General features: G+C 32.1%; 1 protein-coding gene across 1 annotated transcript; it reads left to right on the top strand.

Moving 5' to 3' along the window:
• The first annotated feature begins 10024 nt into the window (after nt 1-10024).
• On the top strand, nt 10025-19577 carry LOC107867398 (alpha-xylosidase 1). The gene is made up of 3 exons (XM_016713620.2): nt 10025-10921; nt 12218-12906; nt 17497-19577. Exons 1-3 carry the CDS (start codon nt 10698-10700, stop codon nt 19371-19373), a joined length of 2790 nt encoding a protein of 929 aa, XP_016569106.2. The 5' UTR covers nt 10025-10697; the 3' UTR covers nt 19374-19577.
• Nucleotides 19578-19813: the final 236 nt, after the last annotated feature.

Genomic DNA, 19813 nt, shown 5'->3' with positions numbered 1-19813 from the left:
GGGGAAGAAAAAATTGAAACTTTTTTTAAAATAAATTTAATTTTTTTTTTTTTGAGGTTGGGGTTGAGAGGGGGGAGGGATGGAAGAGTGGGCTGGTTAGAGGGGGAGGGGGGAGGGGGGAGGAGGGAGGGTAAGGGGTAAGAAAAAAGTTTGAATTTTGTAATAAAATGTAGATATTATTTTTGGAAGGGGAGCTGGTAGGTATAGGGGTGTGGTGGGGATAAGGGATGGACTAAGAAAAACAATTTAAATACTTTTTAAAACAATTAAATTTTAAGGATGGAGGGTGGGGGTAGGTGTAGGGGGTGAGGTGGGGGTGGGGGTAGGAGTGGTGTCGGGGTGATAGGGTATTGGGGGTGGGGTAAATGATTTTGAGAATTGTATGAACATTTCAACTTTAAAGTGAGGTTGAAAGAGTTTTGAAAAATGTTTTCCTTACTTTTTAAAGGGAAGTCATTTTCCTTTTAAGAAAAATAAGTTGATTTGAAAAATATTTTTCAAAACATACAAGTCAAACCAAACATAAGAAAATTGGAAAACATTTTTTGAAAAATGTTTTCCTTCCTACCAAACACACCCTAAGAAAATTCTAGGGTCGAATATGAATTTGCACTTCTTTCAAGAATATGCTTCTTTTTTACATAGTTCAATAATTCAAGAAAATTAGCCTAGTAGAACAAAAAGTGGTCCTTATTTTTTGCAGCGAAGTTAGATGTTATACACCACTTGCAAGTGTTAACTTTAGTGTTAATATACGATTCGTCATGAAAATAAAACTTTGTATTTTGCGAAGAGTTTTTGTCACGTGGAAACACTCTTTAATGAAATTTTAGGTTCGTTTGGAAATGAAAATTATAATTTTTTGGAGTTAAAACTGAAGTTGGAGTTGTGTTTGACTATAAATATAAGTTTGAGTTGGTTTTGAAATTTTGTGAAAGAAATAGGAGTGGCAAAAAATGAAAACAAGTAGTAAAACTTGTTTTCATTTTTCTAAATATAATTTCAAATAGTATTTGCAATTCGCATAGCCGAACACATATTGTTTTCACTAAAGTGAAATAATTTTCTGAAAAAAAATAAATAACGGCTACTTATTGTTCTATAATTTTTACTTAGTAGTGTGAGAATACCCGATGATTTAATTTATTAAGTAAATTACTATGGACTCATGTAATTCATGTTAGATTAATCGTATTCTAAGCAAAAGTAATGAACTTAATTAAAGTAGTTCATTTCGTATTAGAAAATAAAAGCTAAATTATGAATAGTAAACAAGAATTAATTTGATTTTCCCACTTAAAAATTAAAATACGTATTGTAGGTGGAAGGTAAAAAGAATATGTATATTTTGTTTTAATAAGGTCCTAATTGTTTAATGTGATTCAAATTAATCACATGCTCATCTTCTTTTATTTTCATGTATACATACTTCCATTTTCTTAGCGATATATCTACGAGAATGAATACCTATTACATATAAAAATAAGACAAATTTGATTCAAAACATATGTAATTTAAAGGGAAAAGAGTCAGAAATATATTTAAATTTTGGCGAAATTTATTATAACACTTTTTAATTTTTGGGGTCTTATGACCCCCCTCAACCATTTATTATCATATTTCTATAGCATATATTTGTCCAGTTGAATCACTTTAAACATTCACGTGCTCAGTGTGCATGTATTTACGCAGTGATCCAGCTAGGCAAATATATGTCACAAAGTTACGATAATAAATAGCGAAAGGGGGGGGTCATAGGACCCCCGCAAAATTAAAGCGTTTCACAACAAATTTCGACAAAATTTAGATATATTTCAAACCTTAATCAAGATGAAAGCCTCAAAATAAGGTTTAAGGTTGGGACAAAGCCAAAACACAATGTCCTTGGTTTTGTTTATTGCATGAAATTTGACACTAAATCAGATAATTAATTGAAGTTTTAATATTTTGTGTATATTGATGCATGTGTTTTTGGAATCCTCTAATGAATAAATATTAGAGAAAGCCAAATCTTAACTTTTGTCTTGGTGAAGTTGATTTTTACTTGATCACTCTGTTAAGTACTAAACATATTCTCTCCGCCTATTTTTACTTGTTTAAATATATTAAAATAATTATTTAATTTTTACTTGTTTAATTAGAAAAATGAAGAAATAATTTATCATTTCGAATCTATTTTACTTTTATTATTAAATACTATTCATTTCTCAATATTTAGATTACTTATAGCTAATATAGTGATATAATAAAACTACTTTTTACGCTATTTATTGTTTCTTAAGGCATATGCTAAGTTAAATATAAACTAGTAGAGATGATGGACGAAGGGAGTAATTATTATCTAAAAAATTATAAAGTATGAAATTAGTTTACAAAAAATATACCGTTAAATTTTGGACCAGGTTATGGGGCATATATTCATAGTATTCTTGTATAATCGCTCATCAAAATAATACTTAATTGATAATCATGTATATATATCAAACAAAACAAAACATGTCAAATATGTAGCTTTCCCTATATTCATCTACAAGTTTCTCTTTTTTTTTGGAGGGGGTGGGGGGGTGGGGGGGCGGTGTTCGGTATTTACATTGGAGTCCGATTAATTCAGATTCGCGCCGGGTAAGTCCCCACTCGGGAGGTAGCGCTCCCTACCAAGAACTTTTTCATACCCAGAGTTCAAACCCAAAACATCTGATTAAGAAATGAACAGTCTCATCCTCAGCGATTCACTTGACTAAGGTAGATAGTCAGCTATCAATCATGTGCCCCTAATTTGAGTCATGACAAAGGACTGAATGTCAGTGAATCGTGGCAGTAAGGCCACTCTGCCACTTACAATATTCCATCGCGTATTTAAGTTATCTGCAAAGGATTCTACAAATCAATTAGGTAATTTGCGTGTCTGCTGCCTTCTTTAGATGTATTAGCCGTTTCTCACTCTCCCTCTCCGAAATCGAACCCTAATTCTCTGTCACCCGTCACCATCATGGTAGGCCACTATCCTACCATCGAAAGCTAATAGGACGATAGAAATTTGAATGATGCGTCACCGGCACGATGGCCGTGCGATCCGTCGAGTTATCATGAATCATCTCAGCAACGAGCAGAGCCCGCGTCGACCTAATTTGAGTCATGACAAAATAATATAGACAAGAGTGTATGGTTAACTAGAAGATTTTCCACATATAAGAAAGGCAAAATCGTTGTCAAACAATTAAAGAATGAAACCCTTTCAACACATGACATTGTTTGCCCTAATATAGTGCAACTCTCAGACAGTGTAAGGTCATATTTTTTTGGTGACTAAATATACCATGTTCATTAATGTTCTAATTAAGAGCCATACTATTTGGTTTCAAAAAATTTAAACCATGTGTGGTTGTTTAACTCATTATACTTATAGGTAATTTGTAGTTAAAATTTTAGTAAAGTGATTCTCTGCTTATATATCTAGTTTTATTTTTATTTTGATTCGTGGTGTATATAAAATGACGTATATATCTTGCTTGACTCAGTTAGTTAAAAAATACTCTTATTACATAGTGTGATACACCTTATATGAAGCATCCAAGCTCTTTCTCGAACTAAGTTCCATATGATCTGTCACCACGATATAAAAATCAATTTTCGTGATTCACTTTGTGTCATCTACATCATCTGACTATTTTTATGTCGTCCAAGGCCCGCAACCAGGTTCTTCTTGTGTGTGAGATTGTCCGCTTTACTTTGGGTCAAACCTGCATAGTTTTTTCCAGAAAATCTCACACCATTAAGAGAATTCTATAGCTTATATGTAGTTTTTCAATGACGAAACTTTGTTCACACGCCCAACATATCTTATACGAAATTCAACTATCAATTATGTACAGATTATATATCTTATATGAAATTCGTTTCAAATACGATTTTAAGGAGGAAATTGAACTACATATTATGTACAAAGCGAACAATCTATTCAACATAAAGATTCTACAATTGCAGAGGCTTGATTCGATTAAGTTATGTTACTTAAGAACTCCAATTTCCTCTTAAGTTGACTATCCAACATAAAAAATTTCAAAAAATATTTTCTTTTAATTTTGGATTGCTTACACGTCTCAATTTACTGTTTAATGACAATTTATAATCTATTAATTATTACATAATTATTGTAGCAAGAATCTCTTATAGTTTAATGAAACTGATTAATTGCCTTATATGATACTTTAGACTTGACAAACAGACACTGAACTTTCAAGATACCTATACTAATTAAATTGAGAGTTTTAATCAAAATATATAAATAATAAACCTAAACTAAATTTGGACTAGGCCTAATCACCGCAAAAAAAAAAAAAAAAAAAACAACATAAATCCCGATAGTTTGGAGCTTAATTACAGAAGATTCCGACATTTTACAAAATTACTGAAAATCTCGATTTTGAATCTGTCGAGATGCATAATTAGCTCCTAATACATCCGACGAACATATATAATTAGTTGAAATTCTTGTAATTACTTTGTAAGGGTGGAGATTTGTGTAAGTATACTAAGTTAAGATGTATGTTTATGTTATTTTTCTAGCTATAAATAATTTTGTCGCTAAACAATAAGGATGTGTCACTAATCTAATTTAACGTTGAATTAGCAATGGTATATTTTAAAAAAATAAAATCTATTAGCTACTATCTTTAATTTTACAACATATTAGTGACAAATTTTGCAGTTAATTTTTGGTATATTTATTTTTAATATTTGATATTATCTTGAAACCAATTACCCAAAAATGGGGACAAAAATCCCAAGAAATGAGGAAATCCTTTTACGTACATTCTACTCAAAAGAAGAAAAAAAAAACATTTACACATCCTAGAAATTTCGTATTTCACTTGAAAACAAAGAGAAAAAAAACAAATAAATAATTTTCTAAATTTGCTGCTATAAGTCTATAATCATAAGCATTTAAAAAAAAAAATCAGACCTGTCATTTCCTTTAACTTAATGATTTGATTTTGTTTTTTTGCGTATGTGGCGTAAATATCCAATAACAACGAAATTCGTGTCATAAATTAAAAAGAAGATGAGACTAATAAGGTGGATTAAGTTGAAGAAAGTGATTATTAATTAGCTAAATATAGAAGAATCATACTAATGTTTTTAAGGATGATAACATTTTTGGTCTCACAATTTTTGCTAAATTCTTATTTTCATCCTTATTATATGTAATTAACTATGTTTAGGTACTATGGAAGTGTATTAAGCATCCTTCATCTTCGATTCATGAGTTACTTATTTACGCTCTGAATACTAATTGAATTGATTTTTTTAAATCTAATTAACTGTATTTAATTTTCAGTTAAATGAAATGTGTGGTTTTGGTTTACTAATCTAGGAAGTATGCTTTATTCGAGCTATTTTTAGAACGGTAAGATTGTCAAACATGAAGTATCAGTACAAGCTTAACATAACACACGAATAATTAAGAAGTGACGTAGTTAATTATTGAGAAAATTATTACAGTAAATTTGTGAATATTCACAAGCTAAGAATTAAAGTGTGACTCCCATAACGGGGGCAAGTCTTTGTAGAAGGGGTGCACATAACACCTTAGGTGAATCTCACATCAGAACGATAGAAAAAAATTAGTAACGTTATAAAAATGACTCAGTTATTAAGGAGTCTTTTACTTAAATCTTGAGGGTCAAAATTTTGCGAGCCTAGGATTAAATTCTTGTGGAAAATACCTTAAAAATTGAATCAAAAGCGTTACAACTGGTATCAGAGCAGGACTCTTACGATATGGTGATGGAATAAATTAAACCTCAACGAGGACAATGAATCTCAATTAAGAGGAATATGTAACATCCACGACTGAGGACAAGCTTCTAACAAACTGGAGTAGGATCATAACAAACTGACTTAATTAAATATACTTAGTCAAATATCACAGAAACTATCAAGATTTAACAACAATTAAGGGGCTAAAATACTATAAACCATATTTTAAACAATGTTAAATATTCAATTTTGTTTATAAATAAGATTTCATGATTTGATTATTCAATCCTACTAATTATATTAGTGGGTCGAGTTGGAATAAACTCATCTACAAGCATTTTATTTGCTTATGTTTAGTATATCGAATTTTAATATTAGTTCTGACAATGTTTATTAAGCACTCTATTGAATTTCATAATTTTATAATTTTGTTTGTTTAATTGAAAATCAAGATGCAAATACAGCTCGATTGATTATATTTCGAGGAAAATATTGGAAATTAAATGCAAAACGTGACTAAAGAAGAACTAAAAGCTCATTAACTCTTTTCATTTATTTCTTCTATAAAAAACAAATAATTAGATTAAACCCATGATATATGATTATATATAAGCCGAGTATGTCACGTTGCTATAAAAAAATAAAAATTTAACGATGAAAAATTTATCACTAAACGCATCACATAAAAAAACAGAAGTAACAATGGATAAATTATGTAGCTAAATAGCAAAAAAATTGTCACTAATTCTATGTAATGATGGCTAAAGGGCTGACCGTCATCCATAATATTTTAAAATATCGTACTGACCCTCAAAGATTTTTCGATTATCAAAATAGAAATTATAGTCATTTTCGACAAGTTGACACGAGGACCATATAACAGCTAGAAGGACCTCATCTCAATATTTGTTGTTTTTTTATTTTTGTGTATACATTTCTATTTACAAGGTTAAATAGCTTTCAAAATATAAAAAAAAGGCAGCCCCATGTATTAAATTTTTTGCTATGTGTATGGTCCAGGTAAAAGTTCAACCACAAGGATCTATTGTACGCAGATTTGGATAAGGGTCTGACCACAAAAATTTATTGTATGCAAATTTAAATAAGGGCCCGACCACAAGAATTTATTATACGCAGAGGGAGGAGTGTTAATTTATGTTGCTGAATTTTTCCCAAAAATTATTCTTGATGTGTGTTGAATCCTCATAGAGCTATAGATTTTGCGAAGATTCGATATGAATGTGACAATATTTTTAAGGGGACACTCTATAATACTTTTTTAAATAAATAATCCAAGTTTGAAAACTTTCTAAAAAGTGACCAGCCGGATATACTATTTCCGCTTTATAGTCATTTTCTAATTTTGGTCATTTTGTCCTACGTAATTCAGTCCATAGACAATACTGATAAAGTTTATGTGCAATACTGATACAGTATTCAACTTGGACAGTTCAGTCCTTTTTAAAATATTTTAATTTTTTTTTTTACTATAAATTTTTTAACTGATCAATTTTTTTTTTTTTTATTGTTTAGAAATAATAATTAATTTATATAAAAATGATATGATTATTAAATAGAATATGTATCTATATAAGATATATGTATAGAAGTTGTATAGTTTTATCAAATATATATATATGTATAAAATATATATATTAAAAAATATATAGAAAGTGTATGAAAATTATATAATTGTTGTATCAAACGAGTAAAAAAATATACAGATATTGTATAAATTGTGTATCAAAATTGTATAATTTTTGTATAGAATATTTATATGTATAAGATATGTATAGAAACTGTATAGAAGGTGTGTAGAAATAGTATAGAATAAACCAATAAATTGAAATGGCTAGAAAGTGAAATTTAAATTTCATGGTCATTTTCATGAAAATAATTTAATTTGAAGTGTCGTTTCTGTCATTTTCCCTATTTTTAAAGAATCACTTTAATCTATGTTGTTCGAGCTTTATAATGTAGACATTGCTGTTGTTATTATTATAAAGAGTAATTAGCATTATTAATTAAATCACCGCTTAATTGAGATTTGATAGGAATATTTGACTGATTAGAGTAATCTAAGTTATGGCACACATTATCAAGTAGATCACATTATTTACTTTATATTCTACTGTCGTCTCTGTACACATACATGATTTGTGTTAATGCAAGATTGAGTTTAATCCATTATTAATCACCTTTTTAAACAATATAATTTTAAAAATTAAACCCAGGGAAGCCAAAAAAATTTACCATGACAGAAATAATTTCTAGAATAACTTAACGTAAAAAAAGATTGGACCTCATTTCTGATTATTCTGTAGTACAACAACGACAAAAACAATAATAATACACTCAATGTCTAATTCTATAAGTGAAATTTGGATAGAGTAATGTCGTACGCAATTAATCACTAGAGTTGGTATGGTGGTTCAGCGTCATGTTTTTTAAGCAAGAGGTCGGGGGTTCGATCCCCGCCTCCGGTGAATGGAGCAAATTCTGTGGCCAGTTCCCTACTGCTTAGTGCGCTAACAGAGGAACGGAAGATTAGTCTCTCGGCTGCTGGCTGTGGAGATATCTTGGGAAACAAAAAAATAAATAAAAAAATATCGTACGCAATTGTATTTCTTATCTTGTGAAAGTGGAGATATTATTTTTTTCAATAAATCATCAGATATTAAATGTATAATCAATCATAACGATAGTGAAGAAATCGTGGTGAAAATAATAGTAAATTTTTTATTTGATATTAAAATATTAATTTTCCAACTCCCCAAGTTTTACACAAAGTTGTGTCCCCACTGCCCATTTCTTCACAGATTTCTTGCTATTTTAGTAGTAAAATAAAACAAAGCATGAAAGGCCATTCATTTTCAGTACTTGGGAAAATGTTCATACTTACTTTTCCCCTTTTTTTATTTAGTGTAAAAAGAGTTATTTGGTGGTAAAGTATTATTTTTTTGTTTATTTAACGGTTATTGAAATTTACTGACTTAATTAATTTAGATCTATACAGTATTATAAAAATTATTATATATTTATCGAGAACATGATTCATCAATCTACGAATAATAAGGGAGAAAGTATATCATGCCACAATACAAGCTTAATTCGAGGCGTCAGCAAAACACTTTGCCTGTTATAATGGCAAAAGGGTGTAACACTTTTGCAACAACTTTTAAAAAAAATTTAAGATCAAACAAGGAAACACAAGTTTTATTGCATTAAAAATACGAAATTGGCATTGGTAGAATATAAATTTTTGACCTAAAATAATTTTTTAAATCCCTTTTTATCATTAAAACAGAACTTTTTATATATCAAGGAGATTCAACAATTAATACTAACCACAAAAAGTATTTCTATTTTATTTAAATCTAAAATTTATGATCAAATACTAGCTAAATCACCTCCCTTTCCTAAGATTCTATCCTTTCTCAAAACTCAACTTGAAATCTTACTATTAAAAAACGTAGAGCATCTAGTACTCTTGAACTATAATCAAATTTACCACCATACATTTTAATTTCATTGGGTCCTAGTACCACTGGATTCAGTTTTATCATATTTTTATCATTCTTTTTGTGCTGGCGTGACACTTTATTTCACTTTATTTAGCTGACGTGATATCTTTAGCGTGGATCTTATTTTATGTAATAAATGTGCTACGTCAACATAAAAGGGTGTCAAAAATATACTAAAATTGAGTTGTAAGAGGTAATAGGACCTCTGTAAATTTAGAGTGTATCGTAACAACTTTGACCATAGTTCGAGAAGATAATGGACGCTTATTTCTGTTAAAAGAAATTATACTATACGTCCAATCAGATGGTTTGTGGACAGATAAGATGTAGCAAGAGAGACACAATGTTATTCCTGTTTGTGAGCAATTAACGCCAGTGATGGGAGTCTGAATAAATAACCAAAGGAAAACTAAATTAGATTTTCAGAAAAGTGGGACCAAATAAACATCACAAAGTCACATGGCCAAACCAAAGAAAAAATATTTGTGAGATCATATTTATTTTCATTCACATCACATGTATTATATGAAATGAATGAAAATCCCTCTTTTCACCGCGAAAAATATGTGGTGAAGCGGATGGGGTTGTCGTTCTGTTAATCAGAATTGATTTCGAGTTTGAGTTCTGATATGAAAATTTTTTTGCTAGAAAATGTTTCCCTCCGAATGGATCCTATGCGGCGCGAATTTAAATTAGTCGAGTTTCAATACAAATGTTCACAGTATTTAAAGAATTCTTTTGCCAATATTTATGTCAGTAATACAATTTGAAATATGAAAATTTGAGTTTTTTTGAAATTATATTTGGAATGCATCTTGCTTTAAAAAAGATTAAAGTTTTGTGAAGTCCAAAAATTTGAAAAATTGGTCTGAACCAGCTTTCCTTCCTTATAATATGATAAGGATAGCGAGTTTATCCCTTATATAGTTATCTAAAATATTAAAAAATTCCACTAAAATTATTTTTAATTTATTATATTCTTTATATGATGATTCAACTATTGAAAAGATTTCACTATACTCAATATTGAATCTTTTTCTAAAAAAAGTAACTTTAGCAAAAAAATTCTTGTTTGATCAAACGATAGTGAGTTTATCCCTTATATATGATCATCCAAATATTAAAATAATTTCACTAAAATTACTTTTAAATTATTATTTCTTATATGATCATTCAATTATCAAAAAGATTTCACTATACTTATTATTGAATCTTTTTCTAAAAATAATTTTAGCAAAATTTTCTCAATACTTGAATAACCATACAAATTTATTATCTTGAACACTAGTAGCTAAGTGCACCCACTGTATGTCATATAAATCTACAAACCCCTAACAGTTGCTCTTGTAAAGTGCCCACATAGTGAGGCCTCACATTCTTTTTCTTCATAGCTTAGCAAAAATAGCAAACACAATGAAGTTTTCTTTTTCCTTCTCATTAATACACTTGTTGTTAGTCTTGATAATATGCATAACTTGTGTAAATTTGGTTCAGACAACTCCAACTAAGATTGGTAATGGCTATAGTTTGATAGCCATTGAAGAGTCACCAGATGGTGGTCTTATTGGTTACCTTAAAGTTAAGAAGAAAAACAATGTTTATGGTCCTGATATTCCTGACTTGCAGCTCTATGTCAAGTAAGTACACACACAAAGAAATGAACCCCATGTCTTGTATTTTGTATTTTCTTGATAAAAATTTGAGTTTTTGTGTGCTAATTCTTGATAAAAATGGAATGTTTATGTGTCCTGATGTGGCTAACTTGTAGTTCTATGTCAAGTTCAAAATAATTAAAAAAAAAGTCATGTGTTTATTTTGCTTTTTCTTGATAAGAAGTGAATCTTTATGTGGTAATTCTTGATTAAAAATATGGAAGCTTTGTCAGGTATATGTCAAGTAAGTACAATTTAGGAAAAAAATAAAAAAGAACCCCATTTCTCGTACCTTGATGAAAGCTGAATCTTTATGTGCTAATTCTTGATAAAATTGGGAATCTGTATGTGCCTGAGGTTGCTAAATTGCAGCTCTATGTCAAGTACAAAAAAAAAAAAAGAAGAAGAAAAAGAATCCCATATATTGGACTTGCATTTTGTTGATAGAAAAGTTAAATCTTTATGTGCCCTGGTATTGTGCTAATTTACAGCTCTATCAATCAAGTAAAAAAAATGAAGTAAAAGAACCCCTTGCCTTGGACTTGCATTTTTTATTTTTTGATAAAATTTGAATCCTTATGTGCTAACTCTTGAAATGGAATCTTTATGTACCCTGATATTCCTCACTTGATGTTCTCTGTGCTAATTTTTGTTCTTGCATTTTCTTGATTAAAATTGTATCTTTATGTAGTAATTCTTGATAAAAATGGAATCTTTGTGTACCTTGATATTGCTAGCTTGCAGCTATATGTCAAGTACACAAACAAAGAAGAAAAAAAAAAAAAAAGAACCCCATGTCTTGGATTTGCATTTTCTTGATAAAAATTCAATCTTTATTTGCTAATTCTTGATAAAAAATGGTTCTTCTTGTGTCCTGGTATTGCTAACTTGATGCTCTTTGTCAAGTAAGTACACAAACAATGAAGAAGAAAAAAAGAACTCCATGTCTTGGTCTTGTAGCCTTTTTCAGTGGAAGTAGGATAAGGCTCCATAAACTAGACCCTTGTGGTCCGTCCGTCCCTCCCAGACCCCGAGCACAGCGGGAGTTTTAGTGCACCGAGCTTCCCTTGTGTCTTGGTCTTGCAGCCTTTCCCGTGTAAGCGACCTTTTGCAGATATGCAGGATAAGGCTCCATAAACTAGACACTTGTGGTCCGATCCTTCCCAGACCCCCGAGCACTACGGAAGCTTTAGTGCACCGAGTTGTTGCCCTTATGTCTTGGTCTTGCATTTTCTTGATAACAATCGAATCTTTATGCTAACACTACTATGTTTCTTCCAGGCATGAGTCCGATAATCGATTGAGGATTCATATAACAGATGCAGAGAAGCAAAGATGGGAAGTACCATATAATTTACTACCAAGAGAATCAGCTCCATCACTCAAACAAACAATTGGCAAATCAAGAAAAAGCCAATTTCCCCTTGGTTCCTCACAATACTCAGGAAATGAGTTAATGTTTAGTTACACAACTGATCCATTCACATTTTCTGTGAAAAGAAAATCAAATGGGCAAACACTTTTCAACACAAGTAGTGAAGATTCAGACCCTTATAGCAACTTGGTATTTAAAGATCAATATCTTGAAATATCAACGAAGTTACCTAAAGATGCTTCACTATATGGTCTAGGTGAAAATACACAACCCCATGGTATTAAAATTTACCCAAATGACCCTTACACATTGTACACAACAGATCAATCAGCAATCAATTTGAACATGGATTTGTATGGTTCACATCCAATGTACATGGATATGAGAAATGTGAAAGGTGAAGCTTATGCACATGCAGTTTTGTTGTTGAATAGTAATGGTATGGATGTGTTTTACAGAGGGAATTCATTGACATACAAAGTCATTGGTGGTGTTTTGGACTTTTACTTCTTTGCTGGTCCTACACCTCTTGCTGTTGTTGATCAATATACTCAATTCATAGGCAGGCCAGCTCCTATGCCCTATTGGTCCTTTGGTATGTTTCTTTGAAACCTCTTGGTCTAATTTATTTTTATGTTTTAATTGCATTAATTGCCGAGGTGTATCGGAAACAACCTCTCTAGTTCTCCGGAGGCAGTGGTATGGACTGCCTATATTTTACCCTTCTCAGACCCCACTATGTGGGAATACACTGGGTTTGTTGTTGTTGTTGTAATTGCATTAATTGCCGGAGGTCTATCGGAAACAGCCTCTCTACTTCTCCGGAGGTAGTGGTATGGATTGCGTATATTTTATCCTCCTCAGACCCCACTATGTGGGAATACACTGAGTTTATTGATGTTGTTATTGCATTAGTTGTGTTACTTTATGATACATTTAGTTTTTGGTTGGTATGTTTCAACTAGTGTGTATTGGTAGGGGCTTGAATATATAGTTGTTGAAGTTGAAAAAGTAGTGCATTTAATATTGAAGTAGTAGAAAGGAGTAACTATAAGTTAGAATTTGGTATTTAAGTCGAGAAGGGAGCCTTGGAGTAACGGGTAAAGTTGTAGGAGGTTACGGCTTCAAGTCTTGGAAACAGCCTCTGGTAGAAATGCAAGGTGAGGCTGCGTACAATACACCCTTGTGGTGGGGCTCTTCCTCGAACACCGCGTACAGTGATAACTTTAGTGCACCAAACTGATTTTTTTTTTTGTTTTTTCAGTTGAGAAGGGCAGAGGGACAGGTTCATTATCTCCGAGTATTATAACTAAATTAGTATGTATTGGTAGGGGCTTGGATTATATACTTCTTGTAAAGTTGAAAAAAAGGTGCATTCTGCGTACAATACACCCTTGTGGTGGGTCCCTTCCTACATCGCGTATAGCGATAGTTTTAGTGCACCGGACTGTCCTTTTTCTTCAGTTGAGAAGGGCAGAGGGACAGGTCCATTATCTCCGAGTATTATTATAACTAAATTAGTATGTATTGGTAGGGGCTTGGATATATATACTTGTTGAAAAGTTGAAAAAAAGGTGCATTTAAAGTTGAAGTAGAAAAAACAAAAGTAGTTAAAAGTTAGATATTCGGTATTTAAGTTGAGAAGGATTAGGGGAAGGGTTCATTATCGTTGAGTTTTGAAAGTTGTGATTGACCGTAGACGGATTTTTCGATCATGGAAGGGAAAAAGTTAACGTCGAGCCTAGGCATAAATTTTATTTAACGAAAAAAAGAGGCTTTGTCCCTCAAGACTTCGATACAAGGAAGAAGTCACGTAATATTTTCATCGAATTTGAATTTAAGGACTTATAATTCTTTTCGTATACAATTTGATGTATATCTTATACATAGAAATTTCATAAATTGCTACATATTTTAGAACTTAATTAAATGGTATAAGAAAATTGTACATGGTCAATGTAATCAGTTTAATGAGACACTAATACTCAATTAACCATTAATTCAAACCTCTAATTTTTTATTTTTGGACTATAAAAGCAAATAAATATGTGGGGATTATTGGATAAGTCCACCTCTTTTATTTTTTGTTTACATTTGAGCTATAAAATAATGAATCCCGTGACTTGTTTTTCAATAATTTTTTTTGGCGGTTCCTTATATAATTAATTTATTTTGGAGGTTTATATATTAGGAGATTTATATAAGGGACAAAATTAAGATAGCAATTGTTACCATGTGGACCATCTTAATAATTGTTTAATCAACAAAATATTTATTTTTCTCAATTCACTAGCTATAGATATTAAAAAGCACGACTTTGTCCTATAAAATTTACCCACACTCTTATTTAACTTTGAGTGGAAAACTTGGTGGAAAGTAATATCTATTCGATTAAATTAGTTGAAGTTAACGTAAGTTGATCTAATACAATTATCATTAAAAATAAAATGTGCCTAATTTTTTTATCGTGCATTCATTTATTTTTTTAAGTAATACATAGTAAATCCCTATCTATAATCCTACATGATTTGGATGTTATTGTTATTTTTAAAATAAGGCTAAAATTATAAGTAAACCTTTAAAATTATTCTCGTTTTTTACTCTGACGTTTTAATTCGATCTTTTATCTTTCACTTTAACATTTTAACTCGATTTTCCTCCTATTGAACACCTATGTCACTCCGAATTTGTACCGTTAAAATACTTGTACTAGACATGCATTCATTAAATATACATGTGACTCTTTTACTACGAGGATGATAATTGATTTTATTTCTCTTTTTAAAAAAGAAATTTTTTTCTTACTCTTTTTGGTACATTGCAACCTAGGATGCCAATTAATTACACCTCATGGAATTTCATGGAAAAGAAAACATTATGATTTTTATAATCACACTTGAAAAGGATTGCAACTTTGAAATGATTGAGTAGATGAAAAAAATCTTCTATGATGTGGACTATTATAGTTTTCTATTTTAATTTTTATGTTTTTTTTTGTTTTGGGTGCGCGGGGAGCGGGGGGGGGGGGGGGTTGTCTAATCATCATTACACGTAAGTACCTTAAATTATTTACAGATTTTTTGTCTAAGGTCATATGCTAATAGGTCAATTGGTAGGTATATATATATATACAAACACACATCAAAATGCATTTTTTTCCATATTATTAAAAGTTTTTTTGTCCAAGTTCATAAACTAATAGGTCAAGTGTTAGGTAAATATATTCATGTAAATGTTTGAAAATTTATTTTGTAATAGTATGATTGAAATTATTGTTATTATATGTTGGTCCATTGGTCCAATTATATGTTTTCTCTTTTTGTTAGTTTCCTTTTAGTTCCTTTATATCTTCTGAAAAAGTTGAAACTACTTTTTGACAATAAAAAAATATCTTTGATTCTATCATGCTCTATTTTTCTCAAAAAAATTAAAAAATAAAATCTTATAGACCCACAGAAAAAGTATGCATCAAACATAAACATTTATAGTGTTTTTAATTATTTTAGGGGGCCTTTCTTGAGGCCACTTTTTAATTTATGTCTTCATTGTTTGTCTACAAAAAGAAAAATAGTAAGTACTATATTGATTAATGCTAATGATTTTAGAGTGGATGGTTTTGAACTTTTGATTATTATCTAACTTTTAAATAACATAACAATTAGACAGTGGTGTAACAAATCTCATAAAATTTTCAATTTACCCTAAAGTGATTTTTGCGTTCATATAGAACGCAAAATACTTTATGTCTTGAACTGCCCTAACTAAAGTTTTCTTAGAAACTTATTCATAATCATTTTATGAGTAACTTGATTACATAATATTTTTCTAATGCCATCTATGGATGGAAGTTACTCCTTTTCAATTTGTCTGTTGTGCTTTTCATTTTAATTCATTTTAAAAAAAAATCTCTTTAGTACAGTTTATGTATCAGTAGTTTAAGACTACAAGATTTTAAAATCTTTTTTATTTTTTTTAAACTTCGTGTTACGTCAAAATCAGACAAACAAATGAAAACGGAAGGAACATGTCCTCCATTAGTTGGTCCGGGCAGAAACAAACAAGTGTCCTACAATAAAACACTGTCATAAAAATCTTTGCTTGATGTTGTACCCATAGTAGGTGTTACTTTCCCTACATTGTTAGTTGTAAAATTTGATAACACTTTTATATTAAGGTCCCAGTTGATGTCAAGTACCTTAGAGTAACATTACTGTCTGCAGTTGTTAATGCATGTGTTAAAATTTTTACATCGATTTGTTTCTATCAAGTGTCCTTTGGACATATGACCTAATCTTGTTGTGTTGCTGTTGTACTTTTGTTCTTGTATTTTAGATATCATGGACAAACAGTAGTTTCTTAGTGTTCTTTGTCATTAAAATGGTACATAACTATTTGTTGCAATAGGAACAGTAGCATTTAAACATTTAACTATAAGCTCGGACTCTTCAAAAATGTCAACGGATGCGTGTCGGATTAGCCAAAGATAGTGTATTTTTGGAGAATCTGACACGGGTGTGGCATAAAAAATGAAGAGTTTGTGCAACTTAGACTATAAGGGGGGGTCCTTTGGTACGAGGGATAAAAGACAATACTTTCGGGATTTAGATAGGGGTATTAGTTAGTTCTGAGATTTTTCATCTCACCATCTGTACTATAACGATGAGGTAATTTATCCCATATATATGGTGGGATAACTAATCTCGTGGAATATCTTAATACATATTCTCAATCTTTTCACTTACAAATAACTTTGAACATTGTTCCTCGGACTAAGAATGTTGATGGATGCATGTTGGATCCTCCAAAAGTAGTGCGTTTTGGAAAATCCGACACGACTACGACAACATTTTTGGAGAGTCTAAGAAACATAGCAAATACCTTCTAAACTGGAATGTAAACTACTATGATAAAAGGTCAGTCCGGTGCATTAAAGCTCCTACTATGCGCAGGGTCCGGGTAAGGACCCCACAACAGGGGTGTATTGTACACAGCCTTACCTTGCATTTCTGCCAGAGGCTGTTTCCAAGGCTTGAACCCGTGACCTCCTGGTCACATGGCAACAACTTTATCAGTTACTCCAAAGCTCCCCTTCCGGTAAATTACTATGATGTTTGCAAGATTTTTGAATTCAAGATTCATGGACTAATTCGATATTTTTCCTCTTGTACTTTGTTTATTGTCACAGGTTTCCATCAATGCAGATGGGGTTACCACAACTTATCTGTAATTGAAGATGTTATTGCCAATTACAAGAAAGCCAAAATCCCTCTTGATGTTATATGGAATGATGATGATCATATGGATGGGAAAAAAGATTTCACCCTCAACCCTGTCAATTACCCTGGGCCAAAGTTGAGAGCATTCTTGGAGAAAATTCATGCTGAAGGAATGCACTATGTTGTGATCAATGATCCGGGAATCGGTGTTAACAAAAGTTATGATACTTACCAAAGAGGTATAGCCAATGATGTCTTCATCAAGTACGAGGGAAAGCCGTTTATAGCACAAGTTTGGCCTGGTGCCGTTCACTTCCCTGACTTCCTCAACCCGAAAACAGTTGAGTGGTGGGGTGATGAGATTCGCCGGTTCCATGAACTTGCTCCTATTGATGGACTTTGGATTGATATGAATGAAGTTTCTAACTTTTGTACTGGTTTGTGTACGATCCCGGAGGACAGGATATGTCCTAATGGCACTGGTCCTGGTTGGATTTGTTGCTTGGATTGCAAGAATGTAACGAAAACAAAGTGGGATGATCCGCCTTACAAGATAAATGCTTCCGGAATACAAGCTCCCATCGGGTACAAAACGATTGCCACAAGTGCAACTCATTACAATGGAGTTAGGGAATATGATGCTCATAGTCTTTATGGTTTCTCTGAGACCATTGCTACTCACAAGGGTCTTCAAGCGTTAGAGGGAAAACGTCCTTTCATATTGTCACGCGCCACATTTGTTGGTTCGGGACATTATGCTGCACATTGGACAGGGGACAACAAAGGAACTTGGGAGGATTTGAAGTATTCAATCTCTACTGTCATGAACTTTGGTATGTTTGGTGTTCCGATGGTTGGTTCAGACATATGTGGGTTTTATCCCGCGGCTCCACCTTTAGAGGAGCTTTGCAACCGTTGGATTGAAGTAGGCGCGTTCTATCCCTTTTCAAGGGATCACGCGAACTACTATTCACCAAGACAAGAGCTTTACCAATGGAAAAGTGTGGCTAAGTCTGCGCGTAATGCTTTAGGAATGAGATACAAATTGCTACCGTATTTCTACACCTTGAACTACGAAGCACACAAAACTGGTGCACCAATTGTAAGGCCGCTATTCTTCACTTTCCCGAACATTCCAGAGCTTTACGAGTTGAGCACTCAATTCTTGGTAGGAAGCAGCGTCATGGTCTCTCCGGTGCTAGAAAAGGCTAAAACTAAGGTCAGCGCGCTCTTTCCTCCAGGGACTTGGTACAGTTTATTCGACATGACACAAGCCATTGTCTCGAAAGAACCACACTACCGCTCACTTGATGCACCATTGAACGTAGTCAACGTGCATTTGTACCAAAACACCATAATTCCAATGCAACGCGGTGGGATGCTAACAAAGCATGCACGAATGACACCTTTCACCATCATCGTGGCCTTCCCACTCGGGGCATCACAAGGTGAAGCCAAAGGAAACCTTTACCTCGACGAGGATGAGCTTCCAGAGATGAAACTAGGTAATGGGAAGTCAACATACATGGATTTCTACGCGACAGCAACCAATGGAACAGTGAAGATTTGGTCCGAAGTTCAAGAAAGTAAATACGCGTTGGATAAAGGTTGGTATATCGAAAAGGTTACTGTGTTAGGATTGAATGCAATTGGAGGTGCATTTGAGATTCTTTCAGATGGAACTAAAGTTGAAGATACATCAAAGGTGGCATTTGCAAGTGAAGAGCACAAGTATATAGACAAATTGGAAGATGGAGGTCACAAGAAGAGTATGATGCTAGATATTAAAGGACTAGAGTTACCAATTGGTAAAAACTTTGCTATGTCTTGGAAAATGGGGAATTAACTTTAGTTTATAAAATTTGTGTGGATAAAATTGCCTATGTCTTTAGTCTAAAGGAGGAGATTAAAGTTTAAAATGAGCCTTTTTGATTTCCTTTTTATTCATACAAATAGGCAATAACAGATTTAAGTGTATCATTGATATATGTTTCTGTTAAGAGTTGTTTCTTTCTGTTTCCAAGAAATCAAATCAAAGTGTTTTAGCAAAGTTTGTGTAAAAGCCTTTTGGGGTTTGTATTGATCCAATGATGCTCAGTCCACTGTCTTTTCGATCCAGTTACAGTAGGAGTAGTAAGCTCATTTAGTTCCCTCTTTTTCGCTCTTTTCAACAGTTTGAGTTTTAGTTGTCTTTTCCGTCGATCTCGACAAGCCGGTCTTAGTAGTTGCCCTAATAGAAAGAGGGTCGTATAATAGTTACTAGCCTTACTTTCATGGAGTGGTAAA

The sequence above is a fragment of the Capsicum annuum genome, chromosome 11 (assembly GCF_002878395.1).
Source record: "Capsicum annuum cultivar UCD-10X-F1 chromosome 11, UCD10Xv1.1, whole genome shotgun sequence".
Classification (NCBI taxonomy): Eukaryota; Viridiplantae; Streptophyta; class Magnoliopsida; order Solanales; family Solanaceae; genus Capsicum; species Capsicum annuum.
The sequence above is the reverse complement of the archived record's forward strand: the minus strand, read 5'-3'. Positions and strand labels throughout refer to the sequence as shown.

What these genes read in the sequence shown, in the direction of transcription:
- LOC107867398 (XM_016713620.2), top strand. Translation starts at nt 10,698, where the DNA reads ATGAAGTTTTCTTTTTCCTTCTCATTAATACACTTGTTGTTAGTCTTG. An exon ending in GACTTGCAGCTCTATGTCAA is followed by an intron (nt 10,922 to 12,217) that starts GTAAGTACACAC and finishes TGTTTCTTCCAG; the next exon opens with GCATGAGTCCGATAATCGAT. An exon ending in TATGCCCTATTGGTCCTTTG is followed by an intron (nt 12,907 to 17,496) that starts GTATGTTTCTTT and finishes TTATTGTCACAG; the next exon opens with GTTTCCATCAATGCAGATGG.